Source organism: Cherax quadricarinatus, chromosome 34 (genome assembly GCF_038502225.1).
Source record: "Cherax quadricarinatus isolate ZL_2023a chromosome 34, ASM3850222v1, whole genome shotgun sequence".
Taxonomy (NCBI): domain Eukaryota; kingdom Metazoa; phylum Arthropoda; class Malacostraca; order Decapoda; family Parastacidae; genus Cherax; species Cherax quadricarinatus.
Genome location: NC_091325.1, coordinates 13,057,921 through 13,081,159, shown reverse-complemented (window position 1 = coordinate 13,081,159; position 23,239 = coordinate 13,057,921). Strand labels below are relative to the sequence as shown.

The following is a 23,239-nucleotide window of genomic DNA, read 5'->3' as shown; positions in this document are numbered from 1 at the left end:
TGTTGATTGTCTCAGAGTAATCGATAGCCAGTCTCATTTTCCTATAATCATCCTTAACAACAACAACCTGTGCATGCCAAGGGGAATTACTCGGTTCTATAATACCCTCCTTCAGCAGCCTCTGAGTTTCTTTCTCAATGAACATCCGATCCTCATAAGAATAGCGGCGTGACTTAGCTGATATAGGATGGCAATCCGCGGTAAGATTTGCAAACAGCTTCGGTGGGTCTACCCTTAAAGTGCTAAGTCCACAGACAACGAGAGGAGGCAGTTCACCTCCATATGTTAAGGTAACACTACCATGCAGCTTCTGAAAATCCTGACCAAGGATAACATCAGAGCACAGTTGTGGCAGAATAGCTAAATGTACATCTTGATAATCCTTTCCATTATCTCTGAGATTTACCTTACAAAACCCTAAGGTCTGAATAGAGAGAGATGTTGATGCCATGGAAACGATACCTGATGAGTGATGTACAGTCAAGGAGTGGCGTTTAACTAAGTCAAGGTTGATGAAACTCTCTGAGCTGCCACTATCAATAAGACCATCTACTTCTGTTCCTTTGATGAATACTTTCACAACTGCCTTTGACAGTGAATTTGGAGTAGCCGCAGAAGTCACTGTTGCTAGAGTCGCATGATAACTGGAATGTGTGGAGGCATTAGCTCTTGTTGATGCATTAGCATGACATACTTTAGCAGAGTGACCTTTCTTGTGGCATTTATGGCACATTGCTTCACGGGCAGGGCACTTTGGACGTGGATGTCTTGAAAAACCACAAAAGAAACACACCGTACCTGCTGCTGCTGTCACTGAGGCAGGTTCCACAGTAACTTCATTGCAAGAGTCTTGGTCAGGAATTGCAGCACTTACCACTCGAGAAGGCTGAGTGGTACTGTATACTTCAGAACTCTTCTGGGCTGAATCTAGAGCTCTTGCCTGGTCAAAGGCAGTGGCTAAGTCGAGAGTTTTATTCTCCAATAAACGCTGCCTTATTATTGGTGATTGCAGGCCACTGATAAAAGCATCCCTGATGGAATCTTCACAATACTGAGTAGCTGTCACTGCTTGGAAGTGAGAGTCCTTACCTAAAATTTTCAGTGCTTGAAGGTATTCCTCTAAGGACTCATCAATCTGCTGGCGGCGAGTTGCAAGGCGATAGCGTGCGAAGATTTCATTTGTAGGTTTAATATACTGAGACTTGAGGGTTTTGATAGCATCTTCATAGGTATTACACTCAGAAATAGCCTCATATATTTTAGGTGACACAAAATTGATGAGCAGACTTAGTTTATCTAGATCTTTTTTAGGAAGGGTTCCCAAGAAGTTTTCGAAAGTCTTAAACCAGTGCTTCCATACCTGAGCAGCCGTTGATAAGTTGGAGTCACAGCCTAGCCTCTCAGGTTTCAGTAAACGCTCCATTTTTTTTTATTCACACTGGCCGATTCCCACCAAGGCAGGGTGGCCCGAAAAAGAAAAACTTTCACCATCATTCACTCCATCACTGTCTTGCCAGAAGGGTGCTTTACACTACAGTTTTTAAACTGCAACATTAACACCCCTCCTTCAGAGTGCAGGCACTGTACTTCCCATCTCCAGGACTCAAGTCCGGCCTGCCGGTTTCCCTGAACCCCTTCATAAATATTACTTTGCTCACTCTCCAACAGCACGTCAAGTATTAAAAACCATTTGTCTCCATTCACTCCTATCAAACACGCTCACGCATGCCTGCTGGAAGTCCAAGCCCCTCGCACACGAAACCTCCTTTACCCCCTCCCTCCAACCTTTCCTAGGCCGACCCCTACCCCGCCTTCCTTCCACTACAGACTGATACACTCTTGAAGTCACTCTGTTTCACTCCATTCTCTCTACATGTCTGAACCACCTCAACAAGCTTTCCTCAGCCCTCTGGACAACAGTTTTGGTAATCCCGCACCTCCTCCTAACTTCCAAACTACGAATTCTCTGCATTATATTCACACCACACATTGCCCTCAGACATGACATCTCCACTGCCTCCAGCCTTCTCCTCGCTGCAACATTCATCACCCATGCTTCACACCCATATAAGAGCGTTGGTAAAACTATACTCTCATACATTCCCTTCTTTGCCTCCAAGGATGTTGTGATGTAGTCTAGTGCAGGATCACCACCGGGTAGCCCAAGATTCTATGTTCAATAAATTGTTGTGATAGAAACACAGGCCTTATCTCTAGGCTTTATTGAACATAGAATCTTCATAGTACTTCTGCAACAACAAAATATAATGACTAGTACATCTAATAACTGCTTCTACAGGGAGGGTGATGTCTTGCATATGTCAAGAGAAAAGTTATAACTACAGGCCACATATTTAAACTCGCCATGTAATCTGCATCACTAATATATGGATAAAAGAGAAGAGAATCACACACCATGTGTTGGCGCCCATGACACACACCAAGCTGCTGCTGTTGTTAAGGGCCCCGAGAGGTGGTGCAGTATTATCCTGGTGCTGCTCCCCACAGGAGCAGTATCACTACATATTATTCACTGGGAAGCACTACACTCATAAGGGTTGCACAGAGCCTAAGGCATGGGACATTATCAGGTTTGATTTAAATCTACACTTACTTGGAGGGATCATTGATAGTGAGTGTGAGTAAAAACTGTAGGCTGAGACCTGATGACTCATGCAGTGAATAAATTAACTTCTTTTTGCTGTTATGTCGGCTAATTTATGTACCTAGTATCTATTTTGTGGACGATTGCAAAATAATACTTAGTGCTTTATAATATTGAAGCTTATTAATTTCGAAAGTACATAAACTGATAGAGGTAAGATTCTGAATTTTGAAAGTTTTAACTTAAGCTATTGGCAATTTTCATTTATTTTTTAATGATGTTGACATATTAACTAAATATTTTGTTTGTGTTTAGTTTACCTTCAAAAAAAAAAAGTAGGCTATTTACAGCATCATAGGAAGCTTTCACCTTGTTTAAATGAAAAAGTTCTCATCTAAATATTGTGTATAGCTCAAGTTTATCTCATCTTAAACTTACCAAAGAATATTAAAGAAACACAGAAAGGAACTTTTGTCTAACACATTTGTCTTTTGAAGGTACTTCTATCTGTCCAACATTCATCCCATCTGGAGTGGATGTTATGGCCAGGAGAACTCCCGTGCACGCACCATTGAAGCTGTCATCAAGTACCTCAAGAAAATTGATGTACTGGAATACCCAAGGTAAGTACTGAGATCTCTTTCTCAGGCTTTTGTGGATGTATTATTCAATCATCACAACTCAAGAGGGCTACTTATGCATATTGGCTCTTGATTATATATATATTTTCTAGAAGCACTGAATCACTAAACCCGTAGGGGTCATACATTATTATTATTATAATCAAGGGGGAAGCGCTAAACCCGGAGGATTATACAGCGCCTGGGGGGGGATGTGGAAGGCATTCAGGCTTAATTCGGGGAACTGGAGCACAGATTCAATTCCTTAAATCAAGAGCCCCTCACCAACATCAAGGAACCTTCCTTGAGGGGTAGGGGTCATACAGAGACAAGGGAATGGTAGATTATTATTACATTCATGGGTAGGCACTAAACCAGTAGGGGTCATACACTGCCTGAGGGATTGGAAGGCTCTCAGACTCAATTCAAGGAATTGGAGCAGAGGTCCTATTTCATAGATTAAGAGCTGCCCTCATCACATTTCCCTCTCTTAATGGAGAAAATGATAAACAAGGTTTGAACCAAGGGAGGAGAGAGCAAATCCAGTATGGCTATTAAAACTTAATCTTAAATGAAAAATTTTCCGGTATATTTTTTTCCCATATTCCAGATATCAAGATATCACATCTTTCAATGTATAATTTGAGTGAACTCTTTTCAAATACTTTTTATACTTCTAAAAGATGAAATGAAAATGGCTCATATTTTGAATCAGATATTGTAGGAGAACCTTTATGCACAGTTCTAAATAAATAAATAAAACAGTTCAAACCATTAACACTATTCACCAAAACAAAGGCTCATTTTATTTCGAAAATCCACATAGGCCCCCCTCTGACATGAAAAATGATATGCTGGTACCTACAAGATGTGGATTAACATTTTTCACAGTTCAGGACATTTATTAGAGGTACCACCATGCTATTTTTCAGTTGTCATGACAGTACTAATGATAGACTTCAAACAAATGTTCTTTTTCCATACGCTAAGATAAGCATGCAGTTGATCCCACTCTTCATGCACATCCCTGATACATATTAACAATAAGTCTACTTTCATTCTTAAGCCTTAACTTTCTCATTCATATAATGATATGTACTGAATGCATCCTCAGGTATGACTTGATGAAGCTCAGTACTGAGCAAAATGTCAGAATAAAGAAATGCATTACAGTGTCATATAATCCCCAAGTTTAGCACACTCCTTATATTTTTTAAGCTTTTTTAAAGCATTCTTGACTGACTCAGGTTCCAATGCATCCCAGAAGAGAATGTTACAGGCACAGTAAGCCTTTATTCACATCTTCTTATATTATATGGATGGAGAAGTGCTCAACTCGAAGGGGTCTTAAAATACCTAGAGAAGAGAGGGGAACGGAAATATCAAATGTGAACCAAGAATTGGGAGAAAAGTCCTAATTCAAGTCAGTCACCAGTATCATGATGATTTTTTAAAATTCTTTTTCCAATTGCAGTGGTGTGCCCACCTCTCTTGAGAACAGCGGCCAACAGTGGGACTATCCTAATGCATGGGCACCACTACAACATTTGATCATCATGGGGTTGTATGAAGCACGCTCTATCCACCACGAGGCTGAGAGTTTATCCTTCAAGTTGGCTGAGAAGTGGATCAGGACCAACTGGGAAGCATACCTACAGTCAAAGCCACATTCCATGTTTGAGAAGGTAGGCATTATTATATAATCAGGGAATGCTATACCCATTAAGGTCATTCAACTCCTGGGGAATAAACGATGATTAGTTTTGATCGTAGGTAAAGGCACAATTGCTCCAGTTATTTGGATCCAGAGAGCTTCATTAATGACTCCCCCAAAGGGAAAGGTATGTTTTAATTATTCAATATTAATTCTATATTTTTCACAAGTGCTAGACACTCGAAAGTATAAGTCGTGCAAAGTTTCCACAACAAAGCTTATACATCATCAGAGCAGATATTACTTACATGTACTCTCTACTTGACTGCCAGCAAAAGTCACATACAAAATCCAATAAAAGTTAAAATTCAAAGCTTATCTTATTGAAACTATCCTCCTTCATATGTACTAATTTTATTCTGCTCTTGGAACGTCCTTCCAGAAGGTGCAAAAAATTACCCTTCAGCCATCCGCTTCGAAAATATAGTCAAAAAAGCACACAGACCTGATTTAATTCCTGTTGATCCAAATAATATTAGCATTCATGCTGATGTCCATACTATCATCTCTGTTTCAACATATATGTATTAAGAAAACATATTGTCTACCTCAGTATTCCCAGATGCAAATGGTTAACGAAACTGGTAGACAAGATCTCAAAATTTTATAATTTACATACCAAATTTTTACATTATTTAAATGTCAAAAGGCAAGCTATAGCATTTATTTATATCTGTCTAATTGTCTAATAATCGTAAATTTATTTTAAGGCTGCCTGAAAGGCTTTCTCAAGTATTTTATCCTGTGCTCCAGTTTATAGATATGAAGTTTTATTTATTTTGGTTCTGTTGTTCTCTTTGATTACAAGTTTTATGCCTTTCAGTGCCATAAAGTGTGATTGTCTGTGAATTACATAAGCATATTGTTCTTGTGAATAATTCAAACATTGGTACTCTTGTACTCACCTATATTCACTTATTTGTGGTTGCAGGGGTCGAGTCACACCTCCTGAGCCTGCCTCTTCACTGATTGCTAATAGGTCCTCTCTCTCCCAGCTTCCTTGAGCTTTATCAAACCTCGTCTTAAAACTATGTATGGTTCCTGCCTCCATTACGTCACTTTCTAGGCTATTCCACTTCCTGACAACTCTGTGACTGAAGAAATACTTCCTAACATCCCTTTGACTCATAGGAGTCTTCAACTTCCAATTGTGACCTTGTTTCAGTGTCCCATCTCTGGAATATCCTGTCTTTGTCCACCTTGTCAATTCCTCGCAGCATTTGATTTGTCTTTATCATGTTTCCCCCGACCTTCCTGTCCTCCAATGTCGTCAGGCAGGTTTCCCTTAACCTTTCTTCATAGGAAGGACAATTCCCTTAGCTCTGGGACTAGTCTTGTTGCAAACCTTTGCATTTTATCTAAATTCTTGACGTGCTTCACCAGGTGTGGACTCCAAACTGGTGCTGCATACTCTTGTATAGGCCTGACGTATAACAGAGTCTTGAACAATTCCTTACTGAGGTACTGGAATGCTGTTCTTAAGTACTGAGGTATTGGAACAATATTCTTAGGTTTGCCAGACGCCCGTATGCTGCAGCAGTTATCTCGTTGATGTGCCCCTCAGGAGATGTGCTCGGAATTATACTCACCCTAAAGATCTTTTTCTTCGAGAGAGGTTTGAAGTCTTTTGCCACCTAGACTGTACTATGCGGTCTTCTTTGCCCTTCCCCAATCTTCATGACTTTGCATTTGGCAGAGTTAAATTCAATGATCCAGTTGCTGGACCAGGCTTGAAGCCTGTCCAGGTCTCTCTCTAGTCCTGCCTGATCCTCGACCGATTTAATTCTCCTCATTAACTTCACATCATCTGCAAACCAACCAACCAACCAAGCAAATGGTTATAACTGAAAATTTTTAAAGGGGTGAACCGGTAAGCCAGCGGAAGGCCTCGGTCAGATGACCAGAAGCTCCAATGGCGGGTCATCATCTGACCAAGGCCTGCGTCAGGAAACACTTGTCCTGTTTCCTGACTAACCTTACCTAACCTAACTTATAAACCGTAGGCAGGAAAGGTGCAGCAGTCATAGGTGGTGTCACATTTGTTCAATGTGGAAGTAGGTCGTGCCCAAGGGTTAGGCAAGCGAAGAATTCCCAAGTATTAAGATTCCAAGAAGTTGCAGTGTCTGACAGGATTGTAGATGAATGGGTCAGAGAACCGACACGTTGATAAATTAGACATGTGCAGCTCTTGGGTATCTTTATTGAGGAAACGTTTTGCCACACAGTGGCTTCATCAGTCCATACAAAGGAGAATCTTGAAGAACAGGAGGAGAATGAGGTAATCAGTCCTTCAGCCTTGAGTCGATGTGGTCAGTCCATCAATCTTAAATAGAATACGGCATAAGTGCGGAGAAGGAGCTTATAAACCGTAGGCAGGAGAGGTGCAGCAGTTGTAGGTGGTGTCACATTTGTTCAAGATTGATGGACTGACCACATCGACTCAAGGCTGAGGGACTGATTACCTCATTCTCCTCCTGTTCTTCAAGATTCTCCTTTCTATGGACTGATGAAGCCACTGTGTGGCAAAACGTTTCCTCAAAGATACCCAAGAGCTGCACGTGTCTAATTTATGAACATGTCGGTTCTCTGAGTGTTGGAAACACTGTGTATCAGAACTAAAAAAATTAAAAATGAATCTGAATACATTATTATTCTTACTTCAGTTCTCTGGTGGCCTTGGGGAAAGAAAGGCTACAGCCAGAGATCTAGCAGAAGGGACGTCGAGTACCCTGCTGAGCCAAGGAAAGCTGACTTCCCATCACTCCAACTCCTCCTCCTAAACGATAAATACAGCGTCGAGGACGAAAATGATGTTAGTGAAGGAGCTCAGGTCCATGATGAGACTGACGACCTCCGCCAGGAGGAAGAGAATGTGGAAGACACTGACTAGTTCCAGGAAGACGTTGGGTTTCTTCTGTCTACTGGTGACAACGAGTGGAGGTGGTCCAAAGAAGAAAAGGAGGCTCTCCGAGATTCTTACCTAGGTGACGAATACGAAAAGTCGAGCTCCGAATTGAGCTGGTGGTGGGACTCCCAACACGACGATGAAGAATGGTGGAGCTCCGAGGTGGGTGGGGACGGAGAGTGGAGTTCCGAATTGAGCGGGTGGAGTACCCAGAATGACCTAAGTCAGGACGGCAACTTGTTTGAAGAGTGGAACACGGAATTGGGTGGGTGGAGTGACCTAAGCCGGGATGACGAAGATGAATGGGGCTCCCAGGTAGGCAGCCAAGTGATGGAGGTAGTCGTGCTTCTTCCAGACGACTCTCCCGGGGATAGAGAAGAAATTATCAGCGTTTATGACAGTCTTATCGAAATATTAAAGGAAAAAGATGACGACCCCGGCAGCCAAGAGGCTCAAGTCATCATGCTTCTCCCGGGGATGGAGAAGAGGTTCTTAATGTTGACGAAGGTCTTCATGGCCTTTTAAAGGAAAAGCAACGCTGGGAATAAAAAATCAGGGCCTTCGAAGCGTGTGACAATAAAAGAGATTCAAGAGATAAATTGTTTAAAAAGTTACATAGGTGAAAGGACGATGAACAAGATCTTAGGATAAAAATAGGTAATTCGTCCATTCTTTTGTCCTGCACTTATGAGCGAAATGAGAAGCTAAAAGCCGAATTTTCTGATGTCAGTCAATGGTTCATCGATAGAGATATTGATTTAGATACCCTTGGGACTGAGCACAGAAGGCTACAAGATGAATTGGACCAGTTGGAGAAAACTCTTCAGCAAGAAGAGAAGGACTTCGCGGCTCTCCAACGTAATCACAAAAAGCTGCGCAGTGCGTATGCTGATACAGCAGATTTAGGTCTTTCCTCAGCATCCCATGGACGCACTTCAAAACAACGACATAACCATTATAGCAGTGTGAGATTAGCCCTCAGGCCAGAGAATGACACCCTGTAACGGCTGTGGCAGGACCCATTAGAGTAGGTGGACGGCATCAGGGGAAACCCCCCCTTTCCTGCCGTGACGGTCCTCACACGACAGGGCTGCATCTGGGTCCAATCTATAATTGGAGAGGGTTTTGGGGGTCAACGCCCCCACGGAGTGTTTAGGCTATGGGCGATACCTTTCTGGGATCGTGCGGAGACGGAAACACATCTATTTGTTAATTAAATTCACGGAAAAGTAATAAATCCATAATAGTCATATTGAGTCGAGGGAGTGGAAGAATGGACGGGAGTTAGGCTGAATCTGAGAAGGTAACAAAATTTAAATAAATGACCAAGAACTTTAGTGACGTTTCCCACTTTTATTGCTAGGCACCTCTTCAAGGGGGGCTCCTTGGCGTGGTGAAGAGGCTCTTGGTCTGTGGAATTAGCCCTGTCGGTCTTCTTCCTCAGACCGAACCTAATTACCCCCCATTCTCCCCTCCCCTATCCCATCCTCCCCATCCTCCCCTTTTTCCATTCCTCCTCCTCCTCCTCACCCCTCCCTTTTGCCCTTCCTCTTTTTAGCCTTTGTGATTTCTCCCACAGGCGCGCTAGTTCCTAGGTAGGGGAAAGGACACCGGGGTCCATCCCATTCCGTTGAGGTTTCTTGGCGGTGGCGTAGTTTGCCGTGGAATCTGGATTGCCTAGGGATGTCCCGATCCCTCTCCGGTATCCCGGAGTAGCTTTGGGTGTCTTTTGGGTGTATCTCTGGAAGCCACCTTTCGGATTCCGGGGGTGGTGGCTGAAGGAGGTATGCTTTGTGGCGGATATCCGGCTGCCCTCTCTTTTGTCCACCGAGGTAGCTCGGCAGATGTGAGGTTGCTATCCCAGATTGCTGGTTTACTGGCATGAAGGGTAGGGTATGGCATGGGTTCCATGCTGCATCTGCGCTACTAGCGGTGTCGAGTCCTCTTGGGAGCGGAGGGAGATTTCTGGCCCTTTCATTCCTCCTAGGAACTATCCCTCCCCGGTCCCCCCTTTTTTTTTCTTTTTTTTTATTTTTATTTTCTTTTCTTCTTTCTTTTTTTTTCTTAAAAACAAAAAGAAAGAAGTAACCTAACCATGGCAGCCCTAGTCCATGAACCTGGTACCCCCGGGCCCCTTCTTGATACCGCACCCCGTTCTGACCCCGCCTCGTCTTTGGACCACTCTTCAGACATTCCTCATGCCTCTGTACCTATTGCCGGTGCTGTTTCCTCACCCGCTTCAGGTACTGAGGCCTCGACTGACTCCTTCGATTTATCAGACCTTCGCTCTCCTCTGACTATGCTTCCGGCCTCTCCCTCTACGGTGCGGCAATTTTCAAATCGCCGACCCGTTCCACGTCGGACCAACTCTGGTCCCACGCCTAAACGTCAACGACAATTACCTGCTGATGATACTTCTCCACCTTCACCTTCTCGTTCTTCTCAGAAACGATCGACACGTCCTTCACTACCTTTCCACGCTCAGTTTCAGACTGAACAGTGGACTAAATTCTTCACTTTACGACCAACTTCCTCTACTGCCTATCTTTCTGACCATAGTATTGGCAAGGCACTCCTACGCCATGTTGGTAAAGATATTTCTTTTCATGCTCTTAAGAGCGGTACGCGCATCATTACCGTACAGAATGCTACCCAGGCTCGTGAGCTCTCTCGTCTTTCCCATATAGATACTGTTCCTGTCACCCTTGAAAAACATCATTCCCTCAATTCTTGTAGTGGTACCGTTATTCTGCCCCATACCATAGTTCAACAAAATTTCCAGACATGTGGCACCGACATTCTAGAACAGCTGGAACTCCAAGATCTCCCAATCCTCAAGGTAGACACTTACGTTCTTCCTGCCCGTGGGCGGAGACGATACCCTAGCAATGTGGCTCGTTTAACTTTTGACAGCCGAGAACTCCCATCCTCCGTTTATATAGCAGGACATCGGTTACAAGTTCGAAAGGTGATCCCTACACCACAACAGTGTAGAAATTGCTGGCGATTTGGCCATCCAGCGAAATATTGCAGATCTATCGCCGAATGCCCAGTCTGTGGTGCCGATGACCATTCTAATACGTCTTGCAATCGATCTCCCTCTTGCCTTAACTGTCATGAGGCTCACCCTTCGTACTCTCGCCGTTGTCAGGTCTATTTAAACGAGCGGGAAATCCGTTACCTCAAAGAGACAGAAGGTCTCCCTAATGCCATGGCAGTTTCTCATCTCCGCCTCCAAGGGAGACTCCCACGTGTTTCTTATTCCCGTGTTTCAAAACGTCCCCCCACTTCTGGTATCCCATCTTCTACACCCACCTCTGTGGTTACCTCTCCCATAATCACTCCTGTATCTAATCCTTTTGCTGTCCTCGGCTCAGACGTCCCTACTTCAACGCCTCAGTCTAATCTCGCTTCTTCGAGTTCTCTCTTACAAGCCTCAGTATCGACGAGACCTCGTACGACACCTCTTCCCAATCGTCCCTCTACTTCTCAAAAGTCAAAAAAAGGTCCGGTAACACCTCCTACCCATCTTCCACCTCCTCATTTTACCCTCCCTGTCTCTGTCCCTAGTTCTTCCCCTCTCACTGGCTCAGTTACAAGTGCAGAGGTTCACCCTCCTCCTCGTAATGTACCTTCCTCCCCTGTTCCCTCCCAAGTTTCTTCCTCTTCTGCCACCTCCCAGGTTCCTGTCTCTTCTGTCCCCTGCCACGCTTCTCCAGTTCCCTCCACCCTTTCGCCCCCCCCTACCTTGGTACAGTCCAATACAGTTCCAATCTTTACTCATCCTCCCCCTACCATTCCCAATATTGTCTCCCATACGACATCTCTGAATTCCGAAACACTTGAAGCAATCTCTGAATATATTGCAGAGACCAAACCATCAATGGACACTGATCCACCTTCCGCTCTTTCTCTCTCCTCTGCTCCATCTGCGCAACTCCTTTCTTCACAGCGCACCGTTCCTTCGCTGCTTGAACATTTTCCACTGCCTCCGCATGTGGACTTTTCTAACCCTTCTAGTCCGTAGGAACCCTTACCTGCGGATTTCAAGTATCTTTATCATTGCCAATCATGGCCTTTTTACAGTGGAATATACGCGGCCTCAGGGGTAATCGGGGTGAGCTTCAGATGTTACTCTCCCAGTTTGCCCCTGTTGGTGTTTGCTTACAGGAACCAAAATTACACTCTGCTGTTATTTCTCACATCTCAGGCTATAATTTATTGTATTCTTCAGATCCTTTTCCTGATGGGACCTTTAATGAAAGTGCCCTTCTTCTCCGCACTGATATTCCGTACCATCAGCTATTTATTCATACTTCGCTGCATTACACAGCAGCCCGTATCCACTTACATAGGTGGTATACACTCTGTTCTTTATATCTCTCTCCTTCTCGGGCATTATCTATTCCGGATTTTGCCTTCCTTGTTTCGTCATTACCGCCACCGATTCTGTTACTTGGTGATTTTAATGCCCACCATTTCCTCTGGGGAGGGTCTCACTGTGATTCCCGTGGAATTCAGTTAGAGGCTTTTCTTGCCACCCACCCCCTCCATGTTTTAAATACAGGTACTCACACCCATTTTGATCCTCGGACTCATACTCTCTCTTGCATCGATCTCTCAGTTTGCTCTTCCTCCGCCGCATTAGACTTTACTTGGTCTGTTCTCCCGGACTTACATGACAGTGATCATTTCCCAATCATTCTTTCTTCCCCTTCATATTCGCCACCTCTTCGCACCCCACGCTGGCAATTTAATCGGGCAAATTGGAACCTTTACTCACACCTGACTGTTTTTAAAGAGGTTCCTTCTTCGTCCTCCATCGATGAGCTTTTACACCTCTTCTCGTCCTCCGTTTTCACCGCAGCTTCTCATTCTATACCCCAAACTTCGGGCAGGCATTCTCAGAAATGCGTGCCTTGGTGGTCTCCTGCTTGTGCTCGTGCAGTACGTTTGAAACGCGCTGCATGGGGCAGGTACCGGTACAATAGAACCACAGAGCGACTCCTTGATTTTAAACAGAAGCGTGTGATCGCTCGCCGTGTCATCCGTGACGCTAAACGCACTTGCTGGCGAGATTATGTCTCCACCATCACCTCTGCTTCCTCTATGAGTGCAGTCTGGAAAAAAGTACGAAAACTGAGTGGTAAATATTCTCCTGACCCGGCTCCTGTTCTGCGAGTTGCCGGTGTTGATATAGCAAACCCACTAGATGTTGCCAATGAAATTGGCAATCATCTGGTCCGTATTTCTCAGGGACTCCATCTATGCCCCTCATTTCTTTCCTCAAAGTCTGCCAGAGAGTTAGCACCCTTGGACTTTTCTTCTCTCAGAGAAGAACAGTATAATGTGCCTTTTACACTTCAAGAACTGGAGGCAACACTCTCAGCTTGTCGATCATCGGCAGCTGGGCCCGACGACATTCATATTCGTATGCTACAACATTTACATCAGTCAGCCCTTGCAGTCCTATTACGCCTTTACAATCTTATTTGGTCACAAGGAGTTCTTCCACAGCTGTGGAAATCCGCCATTGTTCTCCCTTTCCGCAAACCAGGCACTACGGGACATGAAACCTCCCACTATCGTCCCATTGCTCTTACCAGTGCAGTTTGCAAAGTAATGGAACGTCTAGTAAATAGACGTTTAGTGTGGTATTTAGAGACACACAACAGTCTCTCCACTCGTCAATATGGCTTTCGTAAGGGACGTTCTACCATAGACCCCTTACTGCGCTTGGATACGTATGTTCGTAATGCCTTTGCGAATAACCACTCAGTTATTGCCATATTTTTTGACCTTGAGAAGGCATATGACACAACTTGGAGGTATAATATTTTAGCCCAAGTCCACTCCTTAGGCCTTCGAGGCAATCTACCATCCTTCCTTAAGAACTTTTTAACTGACAGGCATTTCCGTGTTCGGGTTAATAATGTGCTCTCCCCGGACTTTGTCCAAGCTGAAGGTGTCCCCCAGGGATGTGTTCTGAGCACAACACTTTTTCTCCTTGCTATTAATGATTTGGCCTCTAGTCTTCCATCAAATATTTGGTCATCACTCTATGTTGATGACTTCGCTATTGCCTGTGCAGGCGCTGACTGTCACCTCCTTACAGTTTCTCTCCAGCATGCAGTCGACCGTGTTTCCAATTGGGCCACCACACATGGGTTTAAATTTTCCAGTACTAAAACCCACCAAATCACTTTCACTAGACGCTCTGTCATCTCTGATCATCCTTTGTACCTCTATGGCTCACGTATCCCTGAACGTGATACAGTCAAGTTTCTGGGCCTCCTCTTTGATCGTAGGTTATCCTGGAAACCTCACATTACCTCTCTGAAGGCAACTTGTCACAGCCGGCTGAACCTTCTTAAAACCCTTGCTCATCTTTCGTGGGGAGCTGATCGTCGAACCCTCCTTCACCTACATTCCACCCTTATTTTATCGAAACTTGATTATGGTGACCAGATCTATTCAGCGGCATCTCCTGCTACTCTCTCTAGCCTTAACCCCATTCATCACCAAGGATTACGTTTATGCCTTGGTGCTTTTCGCTCTTCCCCTGTCGAAAGCCTCTATGCAGAAGTGAACGTTCCATCCTTATCCGATCGCCGTGATGCCCATTGCCTGCGCTACTATGTACGCTCTCATGATCTCCGCAATCCTTCCATTTATAGAATGGTCACTGATATTAGTAGACATTCTTTATTTGTTCGCCGCCCCTGCTTACTCCGTCCCTTCTCTCTTCGCCTTCATTCGCTCTTGTCTTCTCTTCAACTACCACCTTTCTATGTACATGTGGCATCTCACTTTTCCCTACCCCCCTGGGAAGTTCCAGCTGTTCAAGTCTGTTCTTTCTCCCTCCCTTGCTCGAAAGCCCAACTGTCTACGGTCGCTTCCCGCTCTCTTTTTCTTGACCACTTTCACTCTCATTCTCATGCCATTGCTGTGTACACAGATGGCTCTAAGTCTTCTGACGGCGTAGGATTCGCAGCAGTGTTTCCGGACAGCGTCGTACAAGGGCATTTACTATCTTCAGCTAGTATTTTTACTGCTGAATTATATGCCATCCTTACAGCACTTATCCGTATTGCATCTATGCCTGTGTCATCATTTGTGGTTGTCTCAGACTCCCTTAGTGCTTTACAGGCTATACAAAAATTTGATACACCTCACCCTTTAGTCCTCCGTATCCAACTTTGGCTACGCCGCATCTTTACTAAGCATAAAGATATTGTTTTTTGTTGGGTCCCTGGTCATGTTGACGTACAGGGCAATGAACAGGCAGACACTGCTGCGCGGTCAGCAGTACATGACCTACCAGTTTCTTATAGAGGTATTCCATGTACGGACTATTTTGCTGTAATATCTTCCCACCTTCACACCCGTTGGCAACAACGTTGGTCTACTATGCTCGGCAACAAACTTCAGTCTATTAAACCGAGTATAGGTTACTGGCCGTCTTCTTATCACCAGTGTCGAGGTTGGGAGACTACTCTCTCCCATCTTCGCATTGGCCATACTCGTCTTACTCATGGATATCTCATGGAGAGGCGTCTTGCTCCTCTCTGTGAGAATTGCCAAGCTCCATTATCAGTCAGCCACATTCTGTTGGACTGCCCACTTTATCAACGAGCACGCAGAATTTACCTCTGTCGTCGTCTTCGCCCCGCTGCTCTCTCTTTACCTTCCCTTCTCGCTGATGGACCCACCTTTCATCCGGACTCTCTCATTGACTTTTTGACAACGACTGACTTACTTCACAAATTCTGATACTTTCAGCCCTTTCTACTTGTATCTCTTGCTACCCTCTACCCCCGTACTATCCCCTGCCCCGCTGTTTTCTGTAACCTGCTGATCATCCCCCCTCCCTTCTGCCATCCAATTCCCTTGCTTCCTTCCCTACCCTGCAGCGCTGTATAGCCCTTGTGGCTTAGCGCTTCTTTTTGATTATAATAATAATAATAATATTGCTAGGCAAACTCGCTTGGTGGAAATTATCTTTGGTACAATGTAAAATTTGTGAATTAATGTATACCTGGAGAGGGTTTCAGGGGTCAGTGCTCCCGTGGTCCGGTCTGTGACCAGGCCTCTGCACAAATTATTCATTACGATTGTAACTAGATACGCATAAACATGCAAGTAGTTCGTTACCAGTGTAACACATTTAGCTAATGAAACTCTGCAGCCCAGTTCATGGACTCATGTGTGCCTCGGTAATCTTTTGACTACCGCCCACAGGGTGGGTATAGGTTGCTGATAATTTTTTAATCAAATCTTTTCTTTGTCATATACTATGTTTTAGTGATTTTTTTTTCAATTTTCAAGTACAACGTGACTGTGGTGGGCTTACCAGGAGGCGGTGGAGAGTACAACGTCCAATTGGGTTTTGGCTGGAGCAATGGTGTTGCTCTTCGTCTGCTGGATACCTATGGAGATCGCCTCACCGCTGTCATAGGAGGCTCTGGAGCACCTAAGGCTAATTCATTAGGAGTGATGCTTTTCGTAGGCTGTGTGATCTTAAGGATTCGATCACTTCTTTTCGGTTACCCATAAAATGAATGGTGTATTTTATTATATCAAGTCCTAAAGTGAGGTTTTTGTAATACTGATAGGAAAGACTTGAACCTCAGTGTGATAGTAATGATGCTAGAATGGGTGATGCATAACAAGTAGAGGGCAGTTGGAGTGACTACTGCCTAAGTTACCAACAAATCTTGCGATGTATATATAATGTACTGAAAGAATTTAGTCAATGTTTTGTAACGTATTGATGATAATGCATTACACCACAACTGAGCCTTCAATAGCAAATTCTTATTAGTTTCATCCTCTCACTTACTACCAACGACTAGTCAGAATGTTATATGAATATTAGTTAGGCATTTACCTTTGAATCAGTCTGTGTTGAGGTGGTTTATGCTGCTTGTTAAATATTTTTTTCCAATTTGCTATTCAATTTTTTTCATAATTGATAAATTTTGCTAAAGAGGAATATACTGTAGTGTAGGAAGTGTGATAATTTTCTTTATATAAACTATAAATATACAAAATTGATCAGATTTTCTTACCAAATTAACAAGTTGAGAAGCAGCAAATCTGTATGTCATTTAACTTACACTTAAGACAGTCCAATACTGATCCAAGTGTTCTGTGATGTATTGTGGGAGAGTGACTCAGTTTTGATCTCAGCTTAAACTTTTGGGGAAAAAACTTTCTACCTTTTCTAGGGTAATCTAAGAGATTTTATACATGCTGATAGCCTTAGGTAAGAATAATAAATTTTCAACTATTAGTAATTAATGTAGAGGTGAGGGGATGATTGCATTATTATAAGTATTAAGGAAGGGCTTTAATGTAAATTTAATTTGTTTTCTGCAAGTTGAAATTCTCTGTTCATATTTATTGGCTTGTTTCTGCTGTAAATTTTGCTTGATAGATTATCATGGCTCAAGTTAATCAGTGCATATTATCATGTATCATGAGGCTATTTTCATTCTGTACTGATGAATGTTTGCTTTATTTAATAGCAGGATACATAACCAATGTTTTGCATCATATTTCTTTACGGAATATGAGTGACAATCTTCCTTAAAAGAGGAAATTTTCGTCCCAGTTTCTGATTTTGGAAATATGAGAGCGAGAATACAGCCTTCCTGCTTGAGTGGTAGAATAATCTGTCATAATGCACATAAGACTGTCATTTGTATATTGCCTGTATTGCACTTTAATCTTGTCTGTATGTCTTTTAGATTTTTATTTAGTCTTTTGATCTCTCCATGTGATGTTTCAGTTTTTTTTAATTATTAGGGATTATACTAGGGGAATATTCCAGCACTTGCGAAACCCTCTTCAAGCTGTATGATGTTAGAATTAAGGCAGCTGTTATCTTCAGTGTTTAACGAGTCATATGTTAGTCAAGTAACAAAGCCCCACATTTACTATGTTCTGAGAGGGGAATATTCTTCTCAAGTCCAGATTTCTTGCCACTCAGTGTCCAAATTAATGCAATAATGACATCGTAATTTATGTAAAAAACGTGTTTCCTTAACATTGCCTGGTTGTCAGATGGATGAGTTTTGGTATGTCACCAATGGTTTAATTGTTTGGGGGGGACTATGGTGATGTCAGTTTAATTTTTTGAAGAATACCAAAGGAGAATTAATCACCATGTAGATGTTTTTGTATAGGGAAATTGCCAAGAGCAGATTTCAGCAGAGCTGTTGTCTACTGCAACTTGTTAAGGAGAACATTTTAGAGAATTTTAAATATAAATATTATTTATTATATAACATTACAATGTTAGTCTTTGCAGTGATTTCAATAGGCTACAGATTTTTTATCTTTCAACCTTTGAAAACAACCTAAATTTTAAAACAGAGTTCAATTATAAAACGTAGATCACCACCTGTCATTATTTTTGAACAGTAAATGGTGAATGGATGAAAATATTTATATGTGCTCCAGTATTTTTTAAATTAAAGACTTGAAGATGTCTATTTAATGTATGCACCACGCAAGAGTTTCTATTGTCTCTCCCGACTGCCTTGACTCTGTTTATAACTGTTGAGATCTGACTTTAGTAAAGTTAGATCTTCCAGTCTTTGTTATTTCTTAGTAATTTCCTTATATTGCATAACGTCTGTGCAGATAAAATCCCAAATACTTTTGGCCCATTAAATAAACAGTATGAACCCTCCCAAGTTGAACCACGTATACTCAGTGAAAGTATTATTTTTCAATCTTTTTATATTGGAAGGGATGTTCCATTGGCTTTTAAATTTTATTAACAGACTGTTAAAACAGGTTTAAGTATTGCAATGTGACCATGAACCACTATCACTTAATCTTTCGTTTATGGTGAGAGAGAATTTATGATACTGTATGATACTATATGCTATAAAAGCAATTATTTTAGATGTTTCAATTTGTTTATTTCAATAAATTAGACATCTGAGGACCTGTTTGATTTTTTAAAGCCATAGGTAGCAAAGTAGACTAGCACTGGAAAACTATGTAAAAGGGTCACATATTGTATTAATCCATATTGTGGCTCTAACCCTGGGATATAATCACAGCTGAACATACAGGGAGAAAATATGAAAAAATCACTACTAGCAGACTAATACACAGCTGCTTCATTTTCATACATAGATTTGTGATAATCTTTGTTGTTAATTAGATTTAGCCTTCCTTGTGAAGCCAAAGCAAAAATTTCTCACGAATGTGATAAAAGCTTCACGATATGCCAAAGAGCTTTTCAAAGGAAGGCAAATGGAACCAAATGTAGTTTAACTTATATCCAAGACTGAAGTCAGTTGGCATTAACGTTTATCACCTTTAGTTAATATTAATAATGCCAAAAATGCAAGACTGAATTTCTGTATCAGATAAAATTAAGATAACTAGGATTGTTTTTACTGATCAATGAGGAAAATATTGTCTCATATGTGATATACTGCAATTTCTTAACCATTAGATTTTTTTTATATCTGTTTTAACAAAACTATTTCATTCTCTTTCATTGTTGTAGGGAGGCAAAGTTTCCCATTACAGTTTACACATTTCATATTCGTTGTGCTCAATCACAAAATCACTCAATTTTTTAATCGAAAACTATACTTAAGATTTTAAATGGCTGTAACTAAAAATAATGACCTGAAAGCCTGCAACAGTGGTGGAGTTTGACAAGTGAGCCAAATCTGCTAACCCAACCAAAGTTAGAGGCATTGCTGGCCAGCACTGACATACTAGGTGTGACACAGACCTGATCTTTCATAATTAAAAAAAAAGTTTTTAATAAATGACATCTGCTACACATACTTGTAATTATTAATCAGTGAAATTTATTATATTGTCATTGTTTTTGGTACATGCCTAAAACTAGTATATTTGTATTTTCAAAGTATGTGTTATTAATGGTTAGACAAAGCTGACTGAGGTATTCTATGTAAATTTATGGAATATTGCACAATGAAGTATGGATAGCGTCTACCAAAAATATATTAGGCAAAGGTCTGAGCTCGAGTGCAATGGCTGCAATCTACAGTATTGACTTGTTACAATCTCGATCATATTGTATCGAGTTTAAATAATAAGAGTGGTTGTATTTTGGCAAGTATGTAGTAAATGGTACCATGCACTACTACTGCATGCTGGATAAGGTTTTAAGCACTTTATATATCTAAAATCTTCTACTCATTAGACCTAACTGTTGAATATATCCAGCATAATGTGCAATTCATAACTGTGTGTGTGTTTGTATGTGTGGGTGTGTGTGTTTTCTTTCAATTTAAGGTAGTGAATGAGCACTGTATGAAATAGCTTTAGGAGAGACTTTGAACCTCATGTGATGGTCAAATACAGTTTTGCATGATATGTATAAGTTTTGTCTTGCAGTCACAACCAAAGCATGTATTATTCGATCTAAAATTAACATTTATTAATGACACAATGTTGTTAAGAAGATATTAGTAGGTTTGTCTGAAAATAATAAATAGTTGCAATATTAAGATATGAAGCGAGATATTTTATGAGAATTCCTATATCATCGGTTAAAATAATACAGTAAAGACTTTTGTGCAAGAAACACATACTGATAAATAGTAGAATCATAGCTGGAGCAAATCTAATGGCCTCTGGGCTTACTGCCTTTACTCTCATATCACTGTGACATACATCAAGTGTTAGCAAACCTTAAAATTGGTCTAGAAGTGTATTCACATGCTCAGCCAGGCTGTAAAGACAACAGTATTACAAACTTATATTTATTGTATCCATGGGGAAGCGATATACCTGTAGGGATTATGCAGAGCCTGCAGAAATGAATTTTGAAATCTTTGGTTAGTGCTGCTGCTCTGAGAGTGCATGATTTGACTACAGTATTTTGCACAAGAGTCTAAGTGTATTGTATTTGTGTCTTGTACATTAAAAGACGTTGTGATCGTGCGGTGTATGATGATGTCTGTTTTCTGGCAGAAGTGATGTGTTGCCTCCAACATGGTTTAGTGTTCTGCTCTGCAATGGTGAAATATAATTTAACTTGGCCAAATATCTCAAGTGTGTTCTCTAAAGCTACACTTTGTCATTGGAATTTTTTCTTGATGCTCCTGGCAGAGGAACTTCATCACTTCCTGTCTGAAGTTGACATTATTTGATATATTGAGGTGTGTATATATCTGATTTATGTCAACTATTAGTGTAACAGTATACACTATTATTACTATGTGTATGTTGGAAAAAGACTATAGAATAAATCATTAAATTTTTATGGTTTATTTTTTCTATTCCTAATATCTTAATACAATAATAAATTAGTATTAAGTAGAATTTAATCTCTCGATGATTTTTCGGAAACGTTGTAACCATCGGCCCGAAACTATAGTGAAGAAAAAGTTTGTTTCAGTGGGGGAGGAGTTAGTGGTGTGTGAAAAGATTGATTAAACACCTAAATAAAATTGTTAAAAATGGTTCAAAATTAATAAAACCGAATGCTAAACTAAACGTGTGTTGTTACTCTAGAACAAGTGAAAGATGTGAAACACTATTTTATTAGTGAAATCAAAAGGCCCACTCAAAATGAATTGGAATATAGAGTAATGATTCAGGTTAACATAAAATATCTATTAAATTCTGTGAAAATCTCAAATATTTTGTTAGAAGATTTGAAAATCTCTTCTGCTTTGATATTTTAATAAATTTGATTGAATTTAGGTCTCCACTGTTCTTCTGAGGTTTACAATAATTTTATACTCCCAGGAATGTCTTGAGGTTTTGAAAACAACTTCCATTTGCCTTTGCTTTAATATAAAGTAACTAGACAAATTTCACACAGCAACTTGTTGGTCAGGTGTCCTCCAAATATTTGTTTTAATAAAATCAAATGTGTGATTAGCCACTAAATTTTGGAAATTTTAATTTACTTTCCTTTGATAAAGGCCTTGAGAATCCCGAATTGTTAATCGTTTGCCTGAACAAGATCTCATGTAGAAAGAAGTCACTGGACCCACCATAGCAGAAAACTATTCTCCTTCGCAAAGGTAAGTATTTTGTGCTGGGTGGGGCTCAGTGTCTCCCATAAAATTACACTTATGTGAAATATGGGACCTACTGTTCAGTATCACATGTGAAATAGGTGGTTTGACCCGAAGAATAAAGTAGTTCCAATTTCTTGGATCATGCTTTTTTCATCAGCATTAATGCACCGTCCTTTAAGAACATACGAAGGAACACTGCAAAAGGCCTACTGGCTCATGAGAGGCAGGTCCAATTCCCCTACTGGCTTAAGCTCACTGACCTAGTGACCTTAAGCTCACTGACCGTCTGACCTCACTGACCTAGTGAGGTCAGACATGTTACTTAAAGGAGGGGCACAGCATCCGACCTATTAGCACAAGCTAGTTAGGTCCAACTCGCACCCAAGTACACCCACACATGTATTTATCAAACCTATTTTTAAAACTGCACAACGTCTTAGCTTCTATAAATCATCCCAACAGCATCCATACCCTCAGCTGAAGCGAGTGTGGAAAGAAGAGAAAGTTAGTCTTAAGCCAGAGGCATACAAAATTCCTCTGATTTTATAAAGAACAAAAACCTGACCCTTTACATTTTAATTAAATTACTCAGTGGTAGAGAGATTTGGTCTGTACCGATGAAGGAAAGTGTCATAAATTCCTTACTAAATATGATCTCGTATTACGTATGGTGCTCCAACCACTGATGTATCCAGTGGACAAAATAATAGGAAGACAAGCGCTCCGAAAAACGATATTGAAATTTTGCCATCGATGCCTAAGGCAGAATAAGACATCTACACACACAAAAGTTGCCACAGAAATCTCCCATCCTCCCTGCTCTTACCAAATTTCAATATTCATTTGATGTCGAGGTTAAGGGCCAGCACAGAGTTAGATAAGATTTGTCGGGAAATAGGGCAATTGTTTCCTGACACGGGTCTCAGTCACAAGACCCGCCACTGGAGCTTATGGTCATCTGGCCGAGTCATTCAGCTAGCTTAGAGGTCCACCTCTTTAAAAATTAAGGTTACAATAACCATAGGTATAGAACAAATAGCCCTTAAGTATTTACATACATAATGCTAGGGTTGCAAGATAGATCTCATATAAATCACTACTGGCAACCCAATTTCCTCCCAATTTCAAATTGCCCCTTTCTCTCGGTTTTGGAAGTCACGTAATTATAATAGAATATAAGTAATTTAAAGCAATTGGTTATATCTGCAATATAAATTATTACCAAAAACGACTGAAAGATGGTTAATAACCACCTATCTATAAAACATTATTATAATTTAAGCCACATAGATAAATCTAATAAAACCATAAATATAGGAGCAAATGCTTCAAATAAATCTTATCAAATAAAATTATCTA

The 23,239-nt window shown here is 41.2% G+C and overlaps 1 protein-coding gene across 3 annotated transcripts in view; it reads left to right on the top strand.

Moving 5' to 3' along the window:
- LOC128693782 (trehalase) overlaps positions 1 to 21,112 on the top strand; it is a 215,551-nt gene extending 194,439 nt beyond the window's left edge. For all 3 annotated transcript variants that reach the window (XM_070091168.1, XM_070091169.1, XM_070091170.1), the window contains exons 10-12: positions 3,103 to 3,228; positions 4,700 to 4,910; positions 16,173 to 21,112. In XM_070091168.1, the coding sequence (XP_069947269.1) occupies positions 3,103 to 3,228; positions 4,700 to 4,910; positions 16,173 to 16,400 (565 nt within the window). In that variant the 3' untranslated portion in view covers positions 16,401 to 21,112. The remainder of the gene's footprint in view (positions 1 to 3,102; positions 3,229 to 4,699; positions 4,911 to 16,172) is intronic.
- The last annotated feature ends 2,127 nt before the right edge of the window (positions 21,113 to 23,239 follow it).